The sequence below is a fragment of the Grammomys surdaster genome, unplaced genomic scaffold (genome assembly GCF_004785775.1).
Source record: "Grammomys surdaster isolate TR1022 unplaced genomic scaffold, NIH_TR_1.0 127, whole genome shotgun sequence".
NCBI classification, from domain to species: domain Eukaryota; kingdom Metazoa; phylum Chordata; class Mammalia; order Rodentia; family Muridae; genus Grammomys; species Grammomys surdaster.
In genome coordinates, this window is record NW_021604585.1 from 5,744,424 (window position 1) to 5,767,495 (window position 23,072).

At 45.7% G+C, this 23,072-nt stretch overlaps 1 protein-coding gene across 1 annotated transcript in view; it reads left to right on the top strand.

Moving 5' to 3' along the window:
• Mthfd1 (methylenetetrahydrofolate dehydrogenase, cyclohydrolase and formyltetrahydrofolate synthetase 1) overlaps window positions 1–20,333 on the top strand; it is a 63,783-nt gene extending 43,450 nt beyond the window's left edge. Inside the window, exons 18-28 of the mRNA XM_028790066.1 lie at window positions 606–746; window positions 2,354–2,422; window positions 3,016–3,127; window positions 3,222–3,361; window positions 6,316–6,357; window positions 9,798–9,898; window positions 10,650–10,827; window positions 13,022–13,129; window positions 13,587–13,739; window positions 17,980–18,073; window positions 20,108–20,333. Coding sequence (XP_028645899.1) covers window positions 606–746; window positions 2,354–2,422; window positions 3,016–3,127; window positions 3,222–3,361; window positions 6,316–6,357; window positions 9,798–9,898; window positions 10,650–10,827; window positions 13,022–13,129; window positions 13,587–13,739; window positions 17,980–18,069 — 1,134 coding nt within the window. The 3' untranslated portion in view covers window positions 18,070–18,073; window positions 20,108–20,333. The remainder of the gene's footprint in view (window positions 1–605; window positions 747–2,353; window positions 2,423–3,015; window positions 3,128–3,221; window positions 3,362–6,315; window positions 6,358–9,797; window positions 9,899–10,649; window positions 10,828–13,021; window positions 13,130–13,586; window positions 13,740–17,979; window positions 18,074–20,107) is intronic.
• Window positions 20,334–23,072: the final 2,739 nt, after the last annotated feature.

Sequence of the window (23,072 nt, forward strand, 5' to 3'; positions counted from 1 at the left end):
TGGTTTTCCCTCAGCCTTCTTCCCTGGAGGTGGAAAACCCCAAGTGAATATTCTTGCATATAAATTAATTAAAATTGTTTCTCTTCTGTGGCCATTTGGCAGTATGTATCCTCAGTGTAAAAATACCTGTTTTGTCCCCTTTGTGTTAGGGAAACTGTAGCTAATAGTCCAAGCTGCTTTCACATGGATAAAATTATAGCTTACTGCTCGTGCTACAGCTTTTTATTTTCAAGGGTGGTCTTATGTAGCTCAGACTGGTCTGAAACTTATTACAGCTGAGGATGACTTTGACCTGGGCTCCTCTGTGAGCTGGGATTGTAAGTGTGTGTAGTACCCCACCTGTTTTATGAGGTGCTGGGGATCGAGCCCAGTGCTCTGTGTATGCTAGGCAAGTGCTTTGCCTCGGTGCTAGAACCCCTAGAACACCAACTTTGAAAGAATGATTATTCAAGGCCTCTGAACTGTAAATTTCTCAGCTGTTGGAAGATTACCTAGTTACTTCTAGTCCATCTTTGTTAGCTGTTTGTCTAAGCCAAAAGAGATGGCTCCTATAATTCATCCTTCTGGTTTGACACGCAGGGTCTTCTTTATCTCTTTGCCCACAGGCCCAGTTTGATATCTCTGTGGCCAGTGAAATTATGGCAGTCCTGGCCCTCACAAGTTCTCTGGAAGACATGAGAGAGAGACTGGGCAAAATGGTAGTGGCATCCAGTAAGAAAGGAGAGCCCATCAGTTGTGAAGACCTGGTAAGTGACGGGCTGTGTCCAGCATCCCGGCGTCCTTCAGTGGTTGTTAAAAGCAGAGATTGTGCTCTACTTAAGATGTTGCAAGGAACTCATTGATGATTTTGCTCATTGCAGAAATTATGAAATTTATATTTTTAAAAGTTCTTCATAGTGAATGATGGTTGTAGTGGTAGGCTCTCGTAATGGGCCACAAGTGCCAGGTGACTTGAATGATGCCTTCTTCCTGCAAGTATCTTTCTGAGCAAGCCCTGACTACAGTTTGTATGAACACCTAGAGTCTAAGTGTTTACTGTCATCCTCGGTGCCTCCCCATGACATTGACTTGGAGGGACTCACTGGCCGGATAGTTTTCTAGTTGAGTCTCTTCCTGTTTTCTTTGGTGTTTTGTTGTTGTTTCCTTAGGCAGGGTCTCTCTATGTATGTCTGGCTGTCCTGGAACGATGTGTGTGTATGTATGTATGTATGTATGTATGTATGTATGTATGTATGGCTATGTATACTAGGCTGGCCTGAATCTCACAGTGTTCCACCTGCCTCTGCCTTCCAAGTGCTAAGATTAAAAGTGTCTGCCACTATGCCCATGTAGCCCAGGCTATTCCCAAATCAATAACAATCCTAGCTTAGCCCCACCTCAAACCTCCCCCCCCCCCGCCCCACCCGGGATTATAACAGTGGTTCTCAGTCTCTCTACTGCTGCAACCCTTTGATACAATTTACACTGTTGTGACGCCCCCACCTTAAAATCATTTTGTTGCTACTTTATAACTGTAATTTTGTTACTCTTATGAATCGTAATATATTTTTTTAGAGACAGAGGTTGCCAAGGGGTCATCACGCTCAAGTTGAGAACCGATGGCTCGTAAGCATACGGCACCACAGCTGCTTTAGATCGAAAATTTAAAAGACTGGTTGTATCAACATGCATCAGTATAGCTGGTGTAATGGCAGACAAATTTAGAAAAAGGGAGGAAAATATTAACTTTGTTTTCACAGTTAATATGTGTTTTAAATTTTAACACCCAGACCTTAAATTTAGAACCACATTAATGTTGAATATAAATGAGAACGGTTGCTCGATTTTAGTTTGTGTTCGCCACTGGTTTTGTAGAGCGATGATTAGATGCCTTAAAAGAGACAGCTGGATTTAGGAGTTGAAATCAGATTTCTGGCTAGTATTCTGACTTCCGCTTTGGGAAACATACATTGACTTTGATTTATATACCATTTCTGCTCAGATACCAAAGTTATAAATAACTCATTGCTGTTGGAAGAACCGTATCTGCTCTAAACTAGTCTAAATGGATTCCCCACATCAGCCAGCCGCAGAGCCTGATTGAGGCGCTTGTTTCCAGCGCCACATGCTTTTTCAGAAAATTGTATGTGAAAGCCATTTTCATTCCGCTTCCTCTCCCTGCTAAGATAACTGGTGGCTTCCTTAGTACAGCCAGGAAAAATAAGAAATAAAGATGAATGGCTAAGATTAGGTGTAAGCACTAATTGCTCCAAGATGGTTACAGTGAATGAGAAGGCCCGGAGTGCTGAATTGTGGTTTCAGGAGATTGGATTTCTGCTAGCACGAGTTGATGCTTCATGGGCTTGTCTTGCAGGGCGTGAGTGGGGCGCTGACGGTGCTGATGAAGGATGCAATCAAGCCCAATCTCATGCAGACCTTAGAGGTGAGCTGGGTGACTCCCGGGTCCAGAATTCACTTCTTCTATTCCAAGCCAAGAGATGATAAAGCAAGCTCTCCTTGCAGAATCAGACACCTTTTAAAAAGATTCTCCAAAGTCAGTTTGTTATGGGAGCATTGTGTGTGCCACAGCATGCATGGAGAAGTCAGAGGACAACACGTGGAGTCAGCTTTCTCCTGGCACTTTTACTTGGGCTTTGGGATTTGAACTCAGATCTCCAGGCTTGCAAGGCAATCTCCTTTATCCAGTGAGCCATCTTGCCATCCCATAGAAGCCTTTTCTAGTGCTCATCTCTTTCCTTACTTTTCTTCTTACTGTAGCTGGGGTGAGAGGATGTTGCTGAAATAAAATAGATGCCTTTGAGGCTGAAGGTGTAGGTCAGCAGCAGAGCATTTACTTGGTATGCAGAAGGCCCTGGATTTCATTCCCAGCACTGCCATGGAAGGGGGTAGGGGGGGGTGTTTTTGGAGTTTTTCCTTCCAGAAGTCTTTTCTTTTCAAACTCCAGCTAAATCTAGCCCTTTGGCTCATGTGACCCCATTGTGAAGTCAGTTTGGTATTTGCTTATGATCTCCGCAGGGTACACCAGTGTTTGTCCATGCTGGGCCTTTCGCCAACATTGCACACGGGAATTCCTCCATCATTGCAGACCGGATAGCACTCAAGCTGGTTGGCCCTGAGGGCTTTGTAGGTGAGTTCTCACGCATCCTCAGTGGGCGGCCATGTGTTTATCTTACATCACAGAGTGGCGGTGGCGATTTTACAGTTGCTCCTCTTCCTTGCAGTGACAGAAGCAGGATTCGGAGCAGACATAGGAATGGAAAAGTTCTTCAACATCAAGTGCCGGTATTCTGGTCTCCAGCCGCACGTGGTGGTTCTGGTTGCCACTGTCAGGGCTCTTAAGATGCACGGGGGTGGCCCCACGGTGAGGACCAAGGACTGGGAGAATGGCTAACAGGAGCATTCCAGGCACTTGATGGAGGTTTCATGACTTGTCTCTGGGTCTGCCTGCATTCTACTCCTTTTATTTATCCTCAGGCTGGACACGGTGCCAAAAACCAGGGGTGGCCATACACAGGCCATGTCACCCTCAGGGGCGGATCTTCTTGCGGCATTTTGAGGAGACGCAAACTGTCTTTATGACTGCCTATCTAACCCCTTCTAAGGGTTTATGCTTGGCCCTACTGATATTTAAAAAAAAAAAAAAGTGTTAACCAGTTATTTATACATCCAAATCCAACTTTCCTTCTTAATATTGACGCTGGCAGCCAGCCAAGCACTGAGCTGAAGCAGAAGTCAGCTTGTGAGTAGCAGTCCTGGCTGACAGGGCTCTGAGCCCTCAGTAAGTTGATGTGGCTGCCAGAGGCCATGAAGGAAAAGACAGGACCTCTGGCTAGTACATGGTACAGGCAAAGGGTGGGCTCGCTCAGGATCAGCTCTAACCTGCACTTGATGTGTTCTCCTGAACTCTTGTAGATTAGAAATTACACTTATAATATTTTCCCATTTCTTCTTTGTTTGCTTGCCTTTTGAGACAGGGCTTCTCTGTGTATCCCTAGCTGTCCTAGAATTCACTATGTAGCCCACTCTAGCCTCTTTCACACCCTCCTCCTCCTGCATCTGCCTCCTGAGTGCTGGGATTAAATGTAGTAGCGTACCTGGCTTCACATCTTTGCTTCAGATTAGCATGTCAAGTTGCTTGTGCTGTTCATTGTAGTATTACATTTCTGTTCCTTAGGCATTGGTATTGTAACCTGGGGAACAAGACCTCCCTTGTCTACAGAATAGAATCTATCTCTTGGGGCCGTGGCACACATTTGTTCTTATATAGCAATTCCTGAGTGTTTTGGATTTCTTTTCTTTGTTTTCAGGATGGGGGGAGGCTCTTAGTTTGGGTCTTATTCCTGTGAAGAGAGAGACATCATCACCACAGCAACTCTTCTAAAGGAAAACATTTCATTGGGGCTGGCTTACAGTTTCAGAGGTTTAGTCTGTTATCACCATGGTGGGACATGGTAGCATGCAGACAGACACGGTGCTGGAAAAGGAGCTGAGAGTTCTACATCTTGATCCATAGGCAGCAGGAGACTTTGCCACACTGGGTGGAGCTTGAGCATGAATAACCTCAAAGCCACCCTTACAGTGATACACTTCTGCCAACAAGGCCACACCTCCCAATAGTGCCATTCCCTATGCTCAAGCATTTAAACACATTAGTCTTTGAAAGCCTGTACCTATTCAAACTACCCAGGGTTACACTGGGAATTGAACCCACAGCTTTGCACATGCCTGACAAAATTTTACTACCAGGCCCTAGTGCCTCTTAGTACACTTATGTTCATTATAGTGGTTTGTTGTTGTTGTTGTTTGGGTTGTTTGTTTGTTTTGTTTGTTTGGTTTTTTTTTTTTTTTTTCAAGACAGGGTTTCTCTCTGTAGCCCTGGCTGTTCTGGAACTCACTCTGTAGACCAGGCTGGCCTCGAACTCAGAAATCCGCCTGCCTCTGCCTCCCAAGTGCTGAGATTAAAGGTGTGTACCACCACTGCCAGGCAATTATAGTTATTAACATTTAAATTAGGACTGAGTTACACATTAACATAAAAAGCACTTTAAATCAAAAGCTCCTATATTTTCTGAAACAAAATATAGTCACTGTTTACTCTTCCTGTCTCTGTATCTGGTGCACTAGAAATGGTGAATTCTCTTCTGCATGTAACCTTTGGAGAGATCATAGTCCACTCAGTAAGAAAGTCAAGGCTCTGTTAGGGAAGTACTTTTGGCCTTGGGCCCCCTGGAAGGCTTGGGTCCCCTGTGAAGGCACTTTCCTAACCCTCACCATGACCTCTGGCAGCCCTTTGCAGAGTTGCCCCTGACTAGACTTTCCCAACCTAGGACAGCCCTTTCTGCTAGGAATGCTATAGGTGGGCTGTGTTATTCTGATCCTACCCAGCATTCCTGTGTCAAATACACTTTAGTCAGCAATCCTCACACCATAGCGTGACCAAGGGCAGCTATGAGTGAAGCCCATAAAGCCTTAAACTTAGACTGGACATGCAGACCTGTCTTCCTGGAGAGGAGACCCAGCTAGAGGCTTTTTATCACTGTGTTGTCTACAGTGACCACTGGGTCAACCTTGAGCCATTTGCATGTACCGTACAGTAGGGTTGAACAAGTTCCCCAGATCCGGACCCAGGCCCTTCCTCCTAGAGACACAATGGGCTAACTGCTTTAGAGTTCCCATACCTCTGAGTCTGCCCTACCTCAGAGAAGAAAGTCTTGACACTGAGCTCCCAGCCCCTTTTCTTGGGTTCAGGCTGGCCTCCAACTGCTGTGTTGATGAGGAACTTGTAATGATTTTCCTGCTTCTGTCTTCTGAGACTAGGGGTCCAGGCACACACTGGCCCTTGTTTTCCCGTCTTCATTGTTCATCATCACAGCTAAGCCCCCACCCCTGCTGCCAAGGTATGAGCGGCCATGCTTCTTACATTCCTGACCTTAGACATCTGTAGTGACGTTCAGGGCTGGTGGCTGTCTCTCTCACACACACACACACACACTCACACACACTCACCCTTACTTCCATTCCACTGGTGTGTGCTTCATTCACTGGGATCCGTGTTCTGCCATGAGCATACTTCTGTCTACCTTGGCCTTCATCCATCTGTCCCCCTTTCCCTCACAATCTCACCTCACAAAGAACCACCTGACTGCTCAGGCTCTGTGGTCCCACGCTCCAAGTCCTTTGGGCAGGAAACAGCTTCACACTGCCGCCTGGTAATTCTCTGGAGCGTGCAGCCACTTGCCTGTCACCGTGCACTAGGCACCACTTAGCTCCAACAGTAAGTAGGAAACACACCTGACTTTCTTCCCTTTCTTCCAGGTCACCGCTGGACTGCCTCTTCCCAAGGCTTACATAGAAGAGGTAACTACGATTATTTATTTCTGATTAGTTGTCCTAGGAAATCACACCCTAAACCTGCATGTCTTAATCTGGAAGACAAAGGGGGCAGGTCCTTGTGGGAGCCAGAGGACAAAGCCTGCAGTGCACTGGGAATCACAGCAGGGGAGTAGCAGAGAGTAAAATTGGCTCAGGGAGGATGGCAGAAAGCCATTGCGCTAGACCAGTCATGGGCAGTTTGCTCCCAGGGAACAAGGCTGTATGTGGAAGCTTTTTGTTGTTATTTGTTAGAGATGGGGTCTTGTTAAGTAGTCTAGGTTGTCCTTGAACTCCAGTGCTGGGATTAGAGGCATGCACCCCATGCCTAGCTAGAGAGAGTCATTTCCGATTGTTACAACTACTTCCAGAAGTGTTACTGGCATCTGATAGGTAGAAGACAGGATGGTTGTTAAACAGCTGGGGTGTGTAAGGCACCCCCACCCCAGTAATAAAATTGGCAGTAATGCTGGAGTTAAGAAGCCCTGCCCCAGACTGTCACGCAGAAGTCCTAAATGCCATTTAAATCAAGCAAGAAGAGAGCTTTACAAATAAACTTTCTCTCTGAAAACCCAAATCCAAATTAAAGACCTGAGATAGCCAGTAAATGTCCTGGTTGAGTTTGGAGGCACGTCTTCTGTAAATGGATTTGGTCTATTGGGCAGGAGCTCAAAGAACAGTTCTGAGCTCTTTTTTCTTCTTCTTCTGCATACTGATACCATTTACCATCAAAGAAACCTCCCTAGGGTCACTGTGAGTGATTGCATAACCGAGGGGCCCTTGGATAAGGTGCAGGGTCAGCTCTCTCACCGTGGATTGAATTTCTCTGCCCTTCTGGAGGTTCTTACATTATCAGGCGGTACAGGGTCAGTGTACAGCCCCCAGATGAAGTTTGCAAAATTGACTGGGAAAAAGATGGTTGGTGCTTTGAGTCTGCCTGTCTTCTGAGCTGTGATTTGCCTTTTATGGTCATCTGTGTGCTTCAGGCGTAGGAGGGGAATTCACAGCTCTGGCCTCCTGCTACCCCACAGCCTTTCCTGTGTCTAATTACAGTGACTGCCCCAAACTGGCCCAGCTGGTGTCTTCATTTAAGAAATTCAGCTTATTTAAAACTGTTCTCAGTCAGTCTTATATATTAATTGTTTTTTATGTGACTGGAAGTAAAAATAAGAGTGTGCTTTGGACCCTCAGACTCATCTTGATCTCGGATCACAGTTAAGGGGAGTCACAAGCTGCCTGTTTCTGCCCCTAACCTTCCTACCGTTCCCACTGCTTTAGCAACTAAACACCAAGTCATAGTGCTAGGCTTCCCTCGTGATCCAGTGTGTTTCTAGGAAAACAACTACATTTTTATTATTTATTGGTTCTTCTTGAGACACGGTCTCACTTTATAGCTCTGGCTAATCTGGAACTCACTCTGTAGCCCAGGCTGACCGTGAATTCATAGATATATACCCTTGCCTCTTCTATTTTTAAAAATGCTAATACTTTGAAGTTAGTTACTCTTTTTGAATTTTGATTTATTGCTGGGGTCAGACCCAGCACTAAGTGGGACTCCTGCGTGCTACCCTAAAACCTTAGCATTTTAAATGATATGCCCTTTCTTTACAAAAAGAAAATTTGACACTGTAAGGATAGTTTTTAAAATGGGTGTCCTTTAACACTTAGTGCATATTCTCTTGACTGGGGAAGTAGCTTGGTTGGCAGTATGATTGTCAAGCACACATGAAGCTTTGAGTTTAATCCCTACTACTGCTCAAGGCCAGCCAAGCCAGTGCATGAGTGTCAGTGTTGGCACACCTGGGAAGTTCAAGGAGTGGACTCAAAAACTAGAGATCATACTTGACTATATAGCAAGTCTGAGGCGGGCCTGGGCAGCATGAGACCCTGTATCCATCCAGAGACAGAGAGGGAGGGGGAGGGAGGGAGGGAGAGAGAAAGAGAGAGGGAGAGGGAGAGGGAGAGAAGGAGGAAGAGAGGGAGGAAGAGAGGGAGGGAGAGACAGAGACAGAGATAGACAGTCTGGGACTGTAAATTTGGGGGACATACCTAGTGGAAGGAGAGAACCAGTGTGTACAAACTGACCTTTGATCTCCACACTCATCCCATGGTACAAGCAACAGTGGGGACACACATAAAGATACACACAAATAAATGTAATTTGAAAATAAATAGCCATGCTTGGTGGCACATGCCTTTAATCTAAGCACTTTAAAAAAAAAACTTTTATTTTTTAAGAATTAAATAAATAGGGACTGGAGAGATGGCTCAGTGGTTAGGTGCAGTGGCTCTTCCAGAGGACCCAAGTTCGTTTCCCAGCACCCACATGGTAGCTCACAACTGTCTGTAACTCTAGTTCCGGGGGATCTGACAACCTTTCACACATGCAAAACACCAGTGCACATAAAAAATAAATAAAAGATTTTTAAATTAATTAATATTTCTGATAGTTTCTTTCATTACTCCCCTTTAAATTTAGATTTTATAGTTTTTGTGGGGATACTTGTAGGGAGTGGCATGAGAATATCAGCACACTGCTCAGAACAAATTCTTATATTCAAGATTGACTTATATGTAGGAAAGTTTATTTTTATTCACGTGTCTCTGCGTGCAAGCATATGCATGGGTTGGGGGTGTCTGAAGAGACCAGAAAAGGATAAGCCTTAGAGCTGGAGTTACAGGCTGTTGTGAGGTGCCTGACTTAGGTACTGAATCCAAACTCATTTCCTGTGGAAGAATAGGAAGTGTATACTTAACCACTGAGTTATCAGTCCTGTCCAGTCCCCGGGTTGTCCAAATAGTATTTTCTTATTTTATTAGCCTTGGGAAGGCTCATGGTTGAGTTCATTAAATCCTCTGAAACTTCACTGACTTATTCCTTGACAGTCTTTATGGCTGTTGGGTCCTATGCTGGGCTCTATCATGATCAAGTGGCTCCCACTAAGAAGAGTTCTGTTGCACACCTTGGGAGTTAATCTGCTATGCAAACACACAAGCTGTGAATGTCATTTAAGTAGAAACATTAGCCTCATCCCCTACAAAGAACCAAGAGGCCACTGTGTGTTTTCAAGGTGTAGGAGACAGCAAAGCTTCAGTCCTGTGCTATAGTCTTTCCTCTCTCCACCAGTAAGCATCGTGTGGGAAGTGCATCAATGGCCCTCCTGGTGGCCTGCCACCTTCTTGGCCTTCTTCCAGCTCAAAGATACACCACCCCTTTTTTACTTTTATCTTATTTATTTATTTGAGACTAGGATTCACTGTGAACCCAGGCTAATCTCAGCTTGTCTACCCTCCAGCCTCAGCCTGCAGGGTGCTGGGATTACAGGTGTGTCTGCCATGCTCGGGGACAGTCTCTCTTACATGGAGACGGCAGCTGTTTTCAGGTCAGCTTGCTTTGACCTTACAGGCCATTTGCTATTGTTTCACAGGACCTGGACTTGGTTGAAAAGGGCTTCAGTAACTTGAGGAAACAAATAGAAAATGCTAGAATGTTTGGAGTGCCTGTCGTCGTGGCCATAAATGCATTCAAGTAAGTGTAAAATATAGACAGTGCCAGGAAATCGTTCCTGTAGCAAGTGCAGTGCTGCTTTGGCTCCGTTTGGTTCTTCACTCACTGCTGTTGGTTACTCCTGGTGGTTTAGCTTGTGATGTGATAGGCACCATGTGTGTGTAAGCCGCCTCACCCCCAAGGTCCAGAAGTCAGAACTGCTCCTGAGGGCCCTCTTCTACTGAGCAACTCAAAGAACGTGCAGGCTTGACAAGAAATGTTCTTTTTGGTTGTTCTGAGGCCTTTTGTGCTTACAGAAGAGCACAGCCTGCAGAATGTCTTTATTGCTCTGGGTCAGGTGGGACGCTCTGTTGAGGGAGTTGAATGTGCTAGAAGTGTGCGTGCAAGAGCTGTGTGGGTTGTTTGGCACTTTAGCGCTGTTTAGGGTTTTGCAATAATGCCCTCAGCACAGCGCAATGGGAAGCAGCAATTTTTAAAGCTAGTATTTACTGCTTCCCAGTAGTGCGCTGGGATTGTTCCATATACTTGAAACGTATTCCTGTCTCAGCTTCATAACATCCCTGGGCAGCACTGCTGTGATTCTTTCCATGTTTTCCTGTAGGAGCCAAATAAGGAACTGGCCAAAGGTCATAGAGCTGGGCTTAAAAGCAGGCAGGACTGAGTGGTGTCCGTTTTTCAGGCAGCAGTCCTCGTGGGCTTTAGTGGCATAAGCAAGACACACTCTGCCCTCCCAGCCACCATCCATTCTTTAACATGAAGCCCTCCTGTACAGGACAGATACAGATGCCGAGCTGGACCTCATCGGCCGCCTCTCCAGAGAACATGGGGCTTTTGATGCTGTCAAGTGCACCCACTGGGCAGAAGGGGGAAAGGGGGCCTTAGCCCTGGCTCAGGCTGTCCAGAGAGCTTCCCAGGCCCCCAGCAACTTCCAGCTCCTCTATGACCTCAAGGTGGGTTGCCTGCTCTATGCAAACAGAACCAAACCATAGTGAGCTCTTGAGCACAAAATGCCTCGAGTGTGGAACTTGTGTGCAGCTACGGGTTGCCTGATTCCCTCGCAGGTGAGTCACCCACAACTGCAGCCTGGACTCTGAGCTCGAGACATCTGTCTTACAAACACAGATGACCTCACACCCTGACTTTGTAAAGCTTATAATATATACACCCCTCTGTGGGTGGAGCCAACCATGTAACTCAGTGCGTTGAAGCCTTTTGCGCGCACATCAGCCAGATAGTAAGAAATTGGCAAGGGGCTGGCTATTTATGACTGGCAGTTTTTCTGACCACTTCTCAGTAACACTTCCTGGTATAGTGTTGCCTCAAGTTCAGAGGAACCCCAGCACCAAAACCAAACCACCTCCACAGGCTTTGTCAGAGCCTCCATCACCAAGTCAGGTGGCTCACATCCAGCCTTGCAGAAGCAGTTTGTCCCATGGCATATTACAGTTAGCTCAGAGAATGCCATTACTAGTATGGAGTTGCATTCCGGGATGTGATAGGGTGTTAGCCTATCAGCAGTAATTAGAAACTTTGTTTGGATTGTGGTGTACATTATAGTTCATTCTGCTTGTATTCTTTAGGCTACATTTTGACTTGGTTTTTCAAAGACTTTGGGAAATAGCCACAAAAAAGATTGGCGCCTGGATTAGATGACTCAGTCACTAAAGCATCTGCCACATAAGCGTGAGGACCTGAGTTCAGATCCCCAGCACCACATATAAGAAGCAGATGTAGTGATGCATGACTGGAAAGGCCAGTGCCGGAGACGTTATGTCCGGAGAGTCAGTTGCCAGCCAGCGTTGCCAAATCAGTGAGCGGCAGGTTCAGTGAGATACCCTGACACAAAAAACTAGGTGAAGAGGAGTAAGGGAAAGATACTCCAGGTTATCCTGTAACTCATCTCTCTTCTTGAACACAGATACACACACACACACACACACACACACACACACTTGGAAGGAGGAAACCCTATTCTGGAGTTTTAACTTCAAACATTTCTGCCTTTTTTCTTTGTGCTGTGCATAATACGTGGAGAGTTGATTAGCATACCCCTATTGATAATGGCATTCTCCTATTGAGCTTTGGTTTTGTAAATGGCTTTGGAAATCTGTTCAAACAATCACCCTTCTCGAAAATGCCATGAACATAAATGTACACAAGTAAACACTTGTAAGGCCCCTCTCCAAGCCACTGTCCAGGGTTAGGAGCCCTAGACCTTCCGGGCCATAGGTGACCTGAAAAGGGAGAGGATGGGCTTCAGACCCAGTTCTTCCAGAGCTTGTCTCTGTTCTGGAAATAGGAGGATGCTACTTTGTATCATTCAACATCTGCGAGTCTTAAATCTTCCCTCAACCAGAGTGTTTTTGCTTCCAAAGTTCTAAATGTACCGTGGCATTTAAGACGCTCCAATTATAAGACGCATATGAACGTCATCTGCATCTTTCTAAAGCCACTACTGAGAGCACCCTTTTCATGCCCGCTCTTTAAAGCTCCTCACAAGTCATCACTGCTTAGTAAAAAGTAAAGTTTGTATTTTATTGGTACAACATTGCTCTTTTCAAAATCTACCAGATATCTTCATTTAGCCCTAATTGCCTAGGAGCCCGATATGTGTATCTATATAATTATATGTCTGTATAGACAATAACTTTACATCTGTGAGATATTTTCCACTTAACCAAATCTGGAACTTTGTATTAAAATGGTTCTGGGCTGGCAAGGTAGCTTATCAAATAAAGGCACTTGCAGCAAACTGGATGACCTGAGTTGAATTCCCAGAACCCACATTGCTGAAAAAGAACTGACTTTCGTAAGTTGTCCTCCGGTCTCCACCCAGGAGCAATGGGAAATGCATTCCCACATGCTTCTACATATACAGTAAGTAGATAAGGTAGGATGTTTGTCTGTTAATTATAAGAAAATATTTCTAACTGTAAGCTGGAGATATAACTTAGGGATAGAGTGTTAGTCTAGAATATGCAAGACCCTAGGTTTTGGTTAAATGTTTGTGACCTCCAAAAAACCCTCAAGTTCCTGAAGCACGTAAAGTGAGTTATGTCCCTTTTGGGGGCACTGATCTAGAATGTCCTTGCTAAGAACCCTCACATGTGTCCGGTGACAGTCCCCTTCTCTCTTGTACACCAGCTCTCAGTTGAGGATAAAATCAGGATCATTGCACAGAAGATCTACGGGGCCGATGACATCGAATTGCTCCCAGAAGCACAGAACAAAGCAGAGACCTACACAAAGCAGGTAGGTGTTTGCACCTGAGCTCTGGACCCTGAACCTCCCAGCCTTGTGACCGCCTACACTCCACCTCTCAGGTAGCAGCTGCCTCTCCCAAAATGCTGGGTTTGAGTTACAAGTTCCAGCCCTAAATTCTGTATTTACCTGTAAGTGTATATGAGCCTTTAGAAAAGCCAGGAGGAATTATGGAATGTCTTGCTGGAATACTAAGACACCTCAGTGGTGTACCGTGTTTGATTATCTGGATGGAAGCCAAACAGTCATTTGTAGACTATAGTTAAGTACTTTGCTCCTTCCCTACAGGAATTAGTTTTTGTTTTGATCTGCAATAACTAGGCTGGAGGGTAGATAGATAGTAAGGTGGAGGTGGGTATGCAGGGAGGTAGCCGTCTCAGAGTCTCATGACAGTATCCAGATGTTCTTCATTGTATAATCACACCCATATTCTCCTTTTCCCACCCAGGGCTTTGGAAATCTACCCATCTGCATGGCCAAAACACATTTGTCTTTGTCTCACAACCCAGAGCAAAAAGGGGTGCCTACTGGCTTCATTCTGCCCATCCGGGACATCCGTGCCAGTGTTGGGGCTGGTTTCCTGTACCCTTTAGTAGGAACGGTAAGTGGGGGCTGTAAGTGGAACCCGTTGATTGCTTCTCCTCTGAAATGTGTCACTCAGGCTGTCAGAGAGTGCTAGGTTGCCATACTCTAGGAGAAAGCTGTAATTAGGCCTATCCTGGTTAATCCTGGTCTTGATATGGACCGTGCAGTTATAACACTGCCCCTATCTCTTTTAAATAAGATTCTGTTTCCCGGTGCCAGTTTGCTCTTGGTTAAATCCGGAATGGATGTAATTGGGCTCAGATGATGCTGAAATTCAGTGTGCTCTCTGTGTACATGGCTTTAGCATCCACTGGTTGGAATTCAGTGTGCTCTCTGTGTACATGGCTTTAGCATCCACTGGTTGGGTTGGCTGCGGGTTGCCAATGGGAGTTGGGTATGGTGGCACACCTGCAATCCTGAGATGCAGAGGCAGGAGACCTGTTGTAAGCAAGCATGGTGTACTTAATGGGTTCTTCTAGGTCAGCCAAGGCTGCATATAGAGTGAGACCCTGTCTCAAACAAAACCAGCAGCTCTCCCTTAAAGAGCTGGTACCTACCTTTGGGTATGTGTACTTGCTGTTACTTTCTGAGAAGTCTACCACCGTATGCCTTTCTGTCATCTCGGCCTCTCCTTTTCCTTTCAACCCTCTTGCTCAGGCCTGTACTGAAGCATCTTTAATAAAACTTCCAACTTGGTTTCCAAAACATTGCTATGGGAAACACTGTGTCTGTATTGAGTATGTATAGATTCATTGTTTTCTAAATAATGTTTTATAGGCCATTTATCTAGTGTTTACATTGTATTGGGTGTTAAAAGTTGTCCAGAGGTGATTTGAAGTATATAGGTATGCATAGGTTATGTGCCATAGACCATCTTAAAAAGGACACCCCTCCATGGGAAGACACGAGCCTCACAGTTTTGTTTATACTGAGCATGTTACACATATCCTCCCTGCAGCCCCAAGACTAAGAACAGAGCCTGTGCCATCCAGCGTCTCCCTGATAGACTTACAGCTTATTCTTTTTGGTTTTTAATGTATGTGTGTGATTATTTTGCCAGCATGTATGTCTGTGCATCATTTGTGTACTCAGCCTGGTACTCAGGAAGGCTAGTGTAGCTTGTCTTTGCTACTCCATAGGTTCTCTTTTCCCGCCCTTTATACCTGTGGTTTCAACCCCATCACTAGATGGGGGTGGGGAGGGTCCTTGAATCTAATTTTTTTTTTCTTCTTTGAGTACAACTGCTAACACACCACAGCCAAACCCCCTGAACAACCAACCACCCCAACCCTGACTCTCAGGGTTCTGGCATTTATATACCTTCTGAAAAGTTCTTAGAACTACAAATATCACACAATCACAGGAACGATCTGCATCTGGCAAAATCATGCCTCAGCTGGAGCATGAGGCAAATCGCAGTCAGCCACTGCAGTCAGTCCGAAGCAGGCCCATACCCCACGCCTGGGATTGCAATAAAAGCATTTCTGGTTTTTTATTTTTAAAGAAACCAAATTCCAAAATGCCAATGTGCCTGGTTGACTATATACATACATATATACATATGTATTTTATATATGTTTTATTTTATTTTATATATATATTTGTTTTAGATTACAGATTTAAATATGGACATTAAGAGAAAGAAAGAATAGGAAAAGTGCAGTATTTTGCTGTTAATCCCTCCAGGTGAGAGTGAGCCCACTGCCATAATTCTAAGCCAAATTTCAAGCAAGCTTTAATTTAATACTGGCCAGGATCATGGACTCTAACCAGGTCTATTCCTGGATTCCCAGAAAATAATAACAAGTGACTTTTTACAGGGATTTGAAAAGGCACCCATGAGGCCACTGTATTTCCCATCAGGTCCAGTCAGCAAGCGATATGCTGACAAATTTCCTGCCTCCATAGCTCCTGCCTCTGCGTGATCTCCATCTGGTACAGTTGGCTCAAACAATAGCCTTCTGCATTCCAGGAAGCATCTGTCCTTGGGCAAGGGGCTTCCAAGTTAGGGGCATTTTGTTTCATAGAGCTCTTAGGCACAGTAATTAAAACATAACTTAGGCTGTCACAATCTCAGAGTACACAGGTTTTCAAGAGCCATCTTAATTTTTTTTTTCCTCGAGACAGTGTTTCTCTGTGTACCTGGATTTGTAGGCCAGGCTGGCCTTGAACTCACAGAGATCCTCTGTGATCACAGTCTGCCTCTGCCTCCAGAGTGCTGAGATTGAAGGCATCGCAGCCCACTTTAATTTTTTTAATAATTGTATTCTAATACTTTTTGGAGTCTGTGGATATAACTCAATGGCCAAGCACTTGCCTAGTATGCCCAAGGACCTGGGTTCAATCTCGCAAAGCACAAAACAACCAAAGTCAAAGCTATTGGAGCCTCTCTTGGCAGAGTTCAGAAGGTACATGCGTGCGTGTGTGCGTGCGTGAGTGATGCTTTAGCGTGTAGTGGCTTTTTAGGGTTTTATATCTAGGTTCACATGATGTAAGTATACATGCCATCGCTTATTTGCTTTTCTGCTTCTCAGTGACTAGTGTTTACAGGGGCAGATCTTCCTCTCTGAGAAAGAATAAAAGTACTGAAAATCCTACCCATTGCTGCTTTAACAACCATGTCTAGAATTCTCTGCCAGCACATCCACGAATGCCTGGGTCAGTGGCATCCATCCTTTGCCTGTATAATGCTGACTCCTGGGTTGTTCTGGGTCTGAAGACCAGTTTTTTCCTTTCTCCTCTTTGTCCCTACAGCCACCCATGTCTTCCTACAGAATGCTTTAGTAGAAGCTGGCTGTCGAATCCATGGACTGCCTCAGAGTGTACTGATCGTTGTGCTCAGATGTCAGGATTAGGCTTTTCTCAAATATTGATGTTTTGTGTTAGAGAAAATGACTCATCTATTTTCTGACATTTGCATAGTGAAGTTTTAGAACTTCAGTCTAAGCTGTCTTCCCCTCTGGGTCTGGTCTGGAGCATGTGTATATTTATTGTACAAGCAGCATGACAGAAAAAAACACACGTTTTCAGTTACAGGCCGTGTGAGTTTGCTGATAAATGGCAGAGCCGTGTTCAGAAAAGAAGCAAGCACAAATATAGCACAGGGGCTTCCAGTATAGCTTGAGAAAGCCTGCAATCATAAGAATAGAGACCGTCGGGGCTGGTGAGATGGCTCAGTGGTTAAGAGCACTGACTGCACTTCCAGAGGTCACGAGTTCAAATCCCAGCAACCACATGGTGGCTAACAACCATCTGCAATGATATCTGATGCCCTCTTGTGGGGTGTCTGAAGACAGCTACAGTGTACTTACATATAATAAATAAATAAAAAAAATTTAAAAAAAAAAAAAAAGAATAGAGACCGTCAAGCCGTCCAGGCTATATACAGAAATTAAAGGATGTGAATGGTAAAGTCAAGTCACTGCAACAGAAATCACATGGGCTTCAATGCAAGCAAGACTCACAGGAAGAAAATTCAAAAGCAGACCAGTGCTGTGCCTCTTTTTGGTTGCCTTGTTCAGACGTTTTGAGAGATGGTTTTGCTAGGTAGCCCTGGTTTGTGTTAGCTCACCAAGTACCCCAGGCTGGTCTGAAACTCTGAACAGTCCTAATGCAGCCTTCCCAGTGCTGGGATTACAGGGTGTCCCAGCTTCCTTTGGTCTTGTGAAGTGCAGCCGAGGCAGTTGAATGGTGTGTTCCCTGGCTTCTCCAGCATCTGGCAATGCCAGCTAGGTGCAGGACCATACTTCCCCTGCCATGTCAGCCCTAGCTGTCTTGTGCAAGGTCGGAGTAAGGCTGCCCTTTGGCTTGAAGAGGGGGCGTGAGGATTTCTTGTTGAGTTCATCTCTGGATGATGACTGGGTTTTTACTATGTAACAAGAAGAATACCCCCTGTATCAATGACTTAAAAGGTGTGTTTGGTTCTGTGGCTGCTGCAAGGCACAAAGGGAAGGTAAATAATCATTACTCTGTGTGTGTGTGTGTGTCTGTCTGTCTGTCTGTCTGTCTGTGTGTGTCTGTGTATGGTATGTGGTATATGGTGAGTGTGTGTGTGTGTGTGTGTGTGTGTGTGTGTGTGTTTGTGGTGGTGAACGTGTAGAGTTTACAGATGACTTGTAACAATTAATTCTTGCCTTTCACTCTGTGGGTCCCAGGAATCAAACTCAGGTTGCCAAGGCTTAGTGGCAAAAATAAAAAGCCACTGAGCCATCCTGCTGGTCCCCTCAGTTTGTTTGTCATGCCATTTTGTCCCACAGATGAGCACAATGCCTGGACTCCCTACACGGCCCTGTTTTTATGATATTGATTTGGACCCTGAAACCGAACAAGTGAATGGATTGTTCTAAACAGGTGAGCTGTTACCTGGCAAGAGTTTTCTTGTTTGCCTTTCTTTTTACTTTACATTTGTGTATTTGTTTATTTCATGGGAGCTGGGAGGTGTGTGTGTGTGTGTGTGTGTGTGTGTGTGTGTGTGTGTGTTGCGTGTGGTGTGTGTTGAGATCAAAGGCTTGGTAGCCAGTGCCTTTTCCCAGTTGGATGGCCTCGCCTGCCCTGCAGAGAGTGTGTTTGTTGGTTGTTGTTGTTGTTGTTTGAGACGGGGTTTCTCTGTGTAGCCCTGGCTGTCCTGGAACTCACTCTGTAGACCAGGCTGGCCTTGAACTCAGAAATCCACCTGCCTCTGCTTCCCAAGTGCTGGGATTAAAGGCGTGCGCCACCACTGCCCAGCGAGTGTTTGTTCTTATGTCTCCACCTTGTAGCTTATTCATGAATTCTGAGGCTCGAACTGAGTCTGCAAGCACTCACATTCATGTGATTTCCAAATATTCCTTACCAGATTCATTGAGAAGAGGTAAGCAGGAAAGACTCTTGATAATAGTTAGTGAATAAAACACTCATGTTTTAGTCTGGAAGAGGAGGGCGCCAATGCTCATGGCAGTGCAGGGAGAAGGCGTATAGCCCATCCACTATGGAGGCCTGAGGCGGATGTTAGCTTCCCTCTGCAGCATCCCAGGAGGCTCGGGGTTCAAAGTTGATGATCTAGCAGAGGCAGGAGTGGCCCCGAGTCCATCTTATACCTTGAAAAGACAGGCCAGGTGGTGGTGGCACACACCTTAATCCCAGCACTCTGGAAGCAGAGCCAGACGGACATCCTGGTGTACAGAGTGAGTTCCAGGACAGCCAGGACTGCACACAGGAACCCTGCCTTACAAAAACGAGAGGGGGGGGGGAGGGAGGGAGGGAGGGGAGGGGAGGGAGGAGGGAGGGAGGGGAGGGGGAGGGAGGAAGAGAGGGAGGGAGGGAATATGAGAATGCAGAAGGCTAGTTGAGTGAGATGGAAATGATGGTGGAGTAGTCAGCCTGTGTGAGAGCCACAGTCAGTGCCCAGGAAAGCACTCATGCACTCAGAGACATAAGTTGGCAAATTGTCCAGAAAGCAGAGAAGAAAGAGAGCCACTTCTGGAGTTCTTGGGCCCTATGTAACACAGCCCCCGGTACTCAGCACAGTGACACATGCAATTCAGATCTCAAAAATGTCAAGCAGGAAAATCCTCAACATTCCTCTCCAAGGAATTAAAAAGCAGCCTGCCTGTGGACGAGTAAGCCGTGGAGGCCTATCTGGTTCAGTCAGGGCCATGGAATGAGAAGAGAAGAGAATGCCTTTCTTATCAGCAGTAAGGAGCTTTTAGAGGCAGAGGAGTGTCTCCAAATGTGTGAGGGGAAGATAACTTTCATCCTGTGTTTACCCCTGGCCAAATCTGCCAAGGTATTTTCAGACAGGCAAAGGGTTGCCACCCCCACTTCTGCTAGGAGGTTATTTAACGATGTAATCTACTCCAGCAAAATGAGGAACTCAACCAAGAAAAGAGGAAGATGTGAGTTTTAGGAAGCTGGATTTGGACAGTAGCAAATTTGGGGGGGGGGGTGTGTTCTGACAAGAGCACGTGGCTCTGAGTTTCTGCTCTAGCACAGAGCAGGCGGGAAGGCTGGAAGGAGCTGGGAGATGGGCTGTTACAAGGTTATAATAAAGCGGCCTCCTGCCCTGAGAAAGTGCAGGTCCAGGAGGCAAGCTGTGACCTTCATTCTGACCATGTGAGAAGAATAAGAAGAGAGCTTGGTCCAGGGAAGCGCTTTCTGCAGTGGGTCAGGGTGCTGTAGGACATGTTCTGGCTCCCTGCTCAGTCTGGCAGTGTACACACAACCATCACGCTCATATGTGATGTTTTCAGGTTCATATGTGGACAGACCCTGGGAGACTCACACAGAGGGAAGGGGGTGTGTGAACAGTTTTGAGATGTAGCTGGAAAATCATGAAGTGTGGAAGAAGAGAGGAAACTGCTATGCTTGGAGAAAACACACATTCATTCATTCTGCTTTTCTTTCCAGATCTTCCATCTCAAAGAGGCTACTCTGTCCGGCCAGTGTCTTTTTCAGGCCCACTGAGGAAGTGTGCTGAAGTCTTGAAAGTCTGTTCCTGGCCTGACGAGCTTCAGAAATAGTGGGAGTTTCCCTAAAACATTTCATAGCCTTAATTCATATTGTGTATAAATTAACATAAATCATGTCTATTTACATAATGAAAGTCCACAGAATAAATGAAATAATTTTGCTACCTTGGCGTTGAAATGTAAGCTGTAATGATGATAGACCTAGGTAGAATGGTAGAATGGCTGCCATCCAATGGACGTGCGAGGGCGGGGGCTAAAGAAGCAAGCTGCAGGAGGCAGGAGGCACTCATGATCTGTTGTTTCAGGGGCCAGGGCTCAGGAGACCTGAAGGGGTCGGGTGGGAGTGTAGTATACGAGAGAGACTTGCTTTCCTGTCTCTTACCTTCCTGTCTGACTGAGCCCCACAGGGGGGCTGCTGCTACTTGTATGACAGTTTGCCTTAACGTATTTGGGGTTCCCATTCGAATCACTGCCTTAGTGCTATTGGTTTTTGTTACTGGTGTGTGTGTGTGTGTGTGTGTGTGTATGGACACTTTTGGTTGATTTTTCTCCCCAACCCTTCTTTTTCCTCTTCTATCTTGCCATTATCATCCCTACCCCTCTCCCATAAGCCCCTTGCTAGCTTCCTGACCTTTGTTCCTATTTCCTCCCACCTGGATATACCCATTTAACAGTTAGAGGCTAGACTCTGCATGCAGCAGAGAATAAGCTACCTTTGTCTTCTGAGCATAGGCTACCTCACTTAATTTAATGATCCATTTTCATAATTTCATTTTCTTTCATGGCTGGATACAATTCTATTTTCTGTATGTACCATATTTTAATTATCCATTCTGGCAATAGACATCCCTGCTGAATCCGTTTCCGGCCGTCAAGGATGCGGCGTTCCCTTCAGGTGGGCCGTTTCTGCTCCACTGGCTTAGCAAATGTTTGTCGACTACCGATAAGTACCTGGGCTCTACCTCTCTATACCGAATCGTCTTGTGAGGTTTTTGTTTGAAGTTTCTAGAATGTCCTCACTTCTCTTACCCTGTGTCTTCTGTTTGTCCTGTCTTCCTCCGTTGGCTCCTTCCAGATTCTGCATGCCCCTGGTTCCAAAGCTAAACATTGCTGGCTGTGGACAGAGGTGTTTGCCCAGGCGTCTTTGCCATTGTAATACTTAGTCCCATCAGTGTTGTAATACTGTTCTGAGGTCTGAAGAAACAATGGCAGTGAATGGCAAAGCGGGGCTCAGCTCTGCCTCTTGTTGCCTCACATACCTCTGTCCCTCACCCACCTCCCCAGCCCCACACACACACCCTCACACACCCTCACTCCCACACACACCCTCACCCACACATACACACCCTCACCCACACATACACACCCTCACCTGGTATATGGAGATAGAGGTCCTGTTCCTGCTTCCTTGTGGGTGATTCTGCAGTCAAACAAAGAAGTCCTGTAAGGAGCTTTGTACAGTGCCTGGCACATTTGGAGTACTCGTTGCTGTCCCTAATAGGAAGTGTCTGTCTACTAACTTTCAAAACAATCTATAGAATATCATCCGGAATGGGATTCGATAGGAATTCAGTTTGTAAACAGGAAGGAAGCAGTCTTACGAGACACAGTGACTTAGAGATCATGTTAAAGGGCTTCCTTCATATTGTCAAACTTCAATCTGAAATACTGGGAAGAATAGTGAATAGAGTAGAGGGAGAGACCTAAGTGATAAACCCCAGTGCAATAATAAGTTATTAAGTTAGCTGTATTAAAGGCTCTATTGTTTTGGTTTTTTGGAGACAGGGTTTCTCTGTGTAGCCCTGGCTGTCCTGGAACTCACTCTGTAGACCAGGCTGGCCTCAAACTCAGAAATCCGCCTGCCTCTGCCTCCCAAGTGCCGGGATTAAAGGCGTGTGCCACCACCGCCCGGCCATTGTTTTGTTTTTTTAATTTATCTTATTTTCATATGTGTGGGAGCCTGTAGAAGCTAAAGGGGTTCTCTGGAGCTAGCCTTAGAAGTCTGTGAGCTGCCTCACCTAGGTGCTGAGAGCAAGCTTGGGTCCTCTGTTAGAGTAGCACATGCTTTCAACCTCAGGATCTCTTCAGACCCTAAAGTTTCTTTTTTTTGTTTGTTTTTTGAGGCAAGGTCTCACTGTGTATCACTCACGGACTGGCCTGAAGTTCACTATGAACCTAGCTGGCTTTGAACTCACAGAAGTCCTCCTGTTCCTGCCTTCAGAGTGCTTGGATTTAAAAGCATGGGGTTTTAGTTCTCTTTTAAGATTTTAGGCTGGGTGTGGTGGTATAAATCTTTAGTCCCCACACTTGGGAGGCAGAAAGATCTCTAAGTCTAAGGCTAACCTGGTCTACAGAGCCAAGTTCCAAGACAAGACAACCAGGGCTACACAGAGAAACCCCGTCTTGGGGAAAAAAGAAAGAAAAAGCAGATTAATTATTTTTAATTATGTGCATCTGTGGGAGAACAAGCTGGCACCTATGGAGCTGGTGGCACTGGGTCCCCTGGAACTGGAGTTCCAGGCATCTACAAGCTACCTGACCTGGATACTGGAATCCTAACTCCAGTCTACACAATAAAGCGGCAAACACTCTTAACTGCTAAGTCATCCCTCCAGCCCTGTGTAAGGCCCTGGGTTTGATCAATAGCTACACACAACACACACACACATTCACAAATAACATGGGAAATTCTCATGTGCCTTTGCAACTAATGTGCGAGCATCCACACAGCTAACTCCTGCCAATGAAACTGCTTCCTAACAAGAGCTGACACCTGCTTGGAAATGTGTAGAGGAACTGTAATCAATTAGGCTTCTATCCTCATTTTACAGAAAGGCATTTCAGGATTCCAGTTCTGGTGCCTGCTGCTGTCACCTTATTCCAAAGCCTCTGCTCTCTGCTGG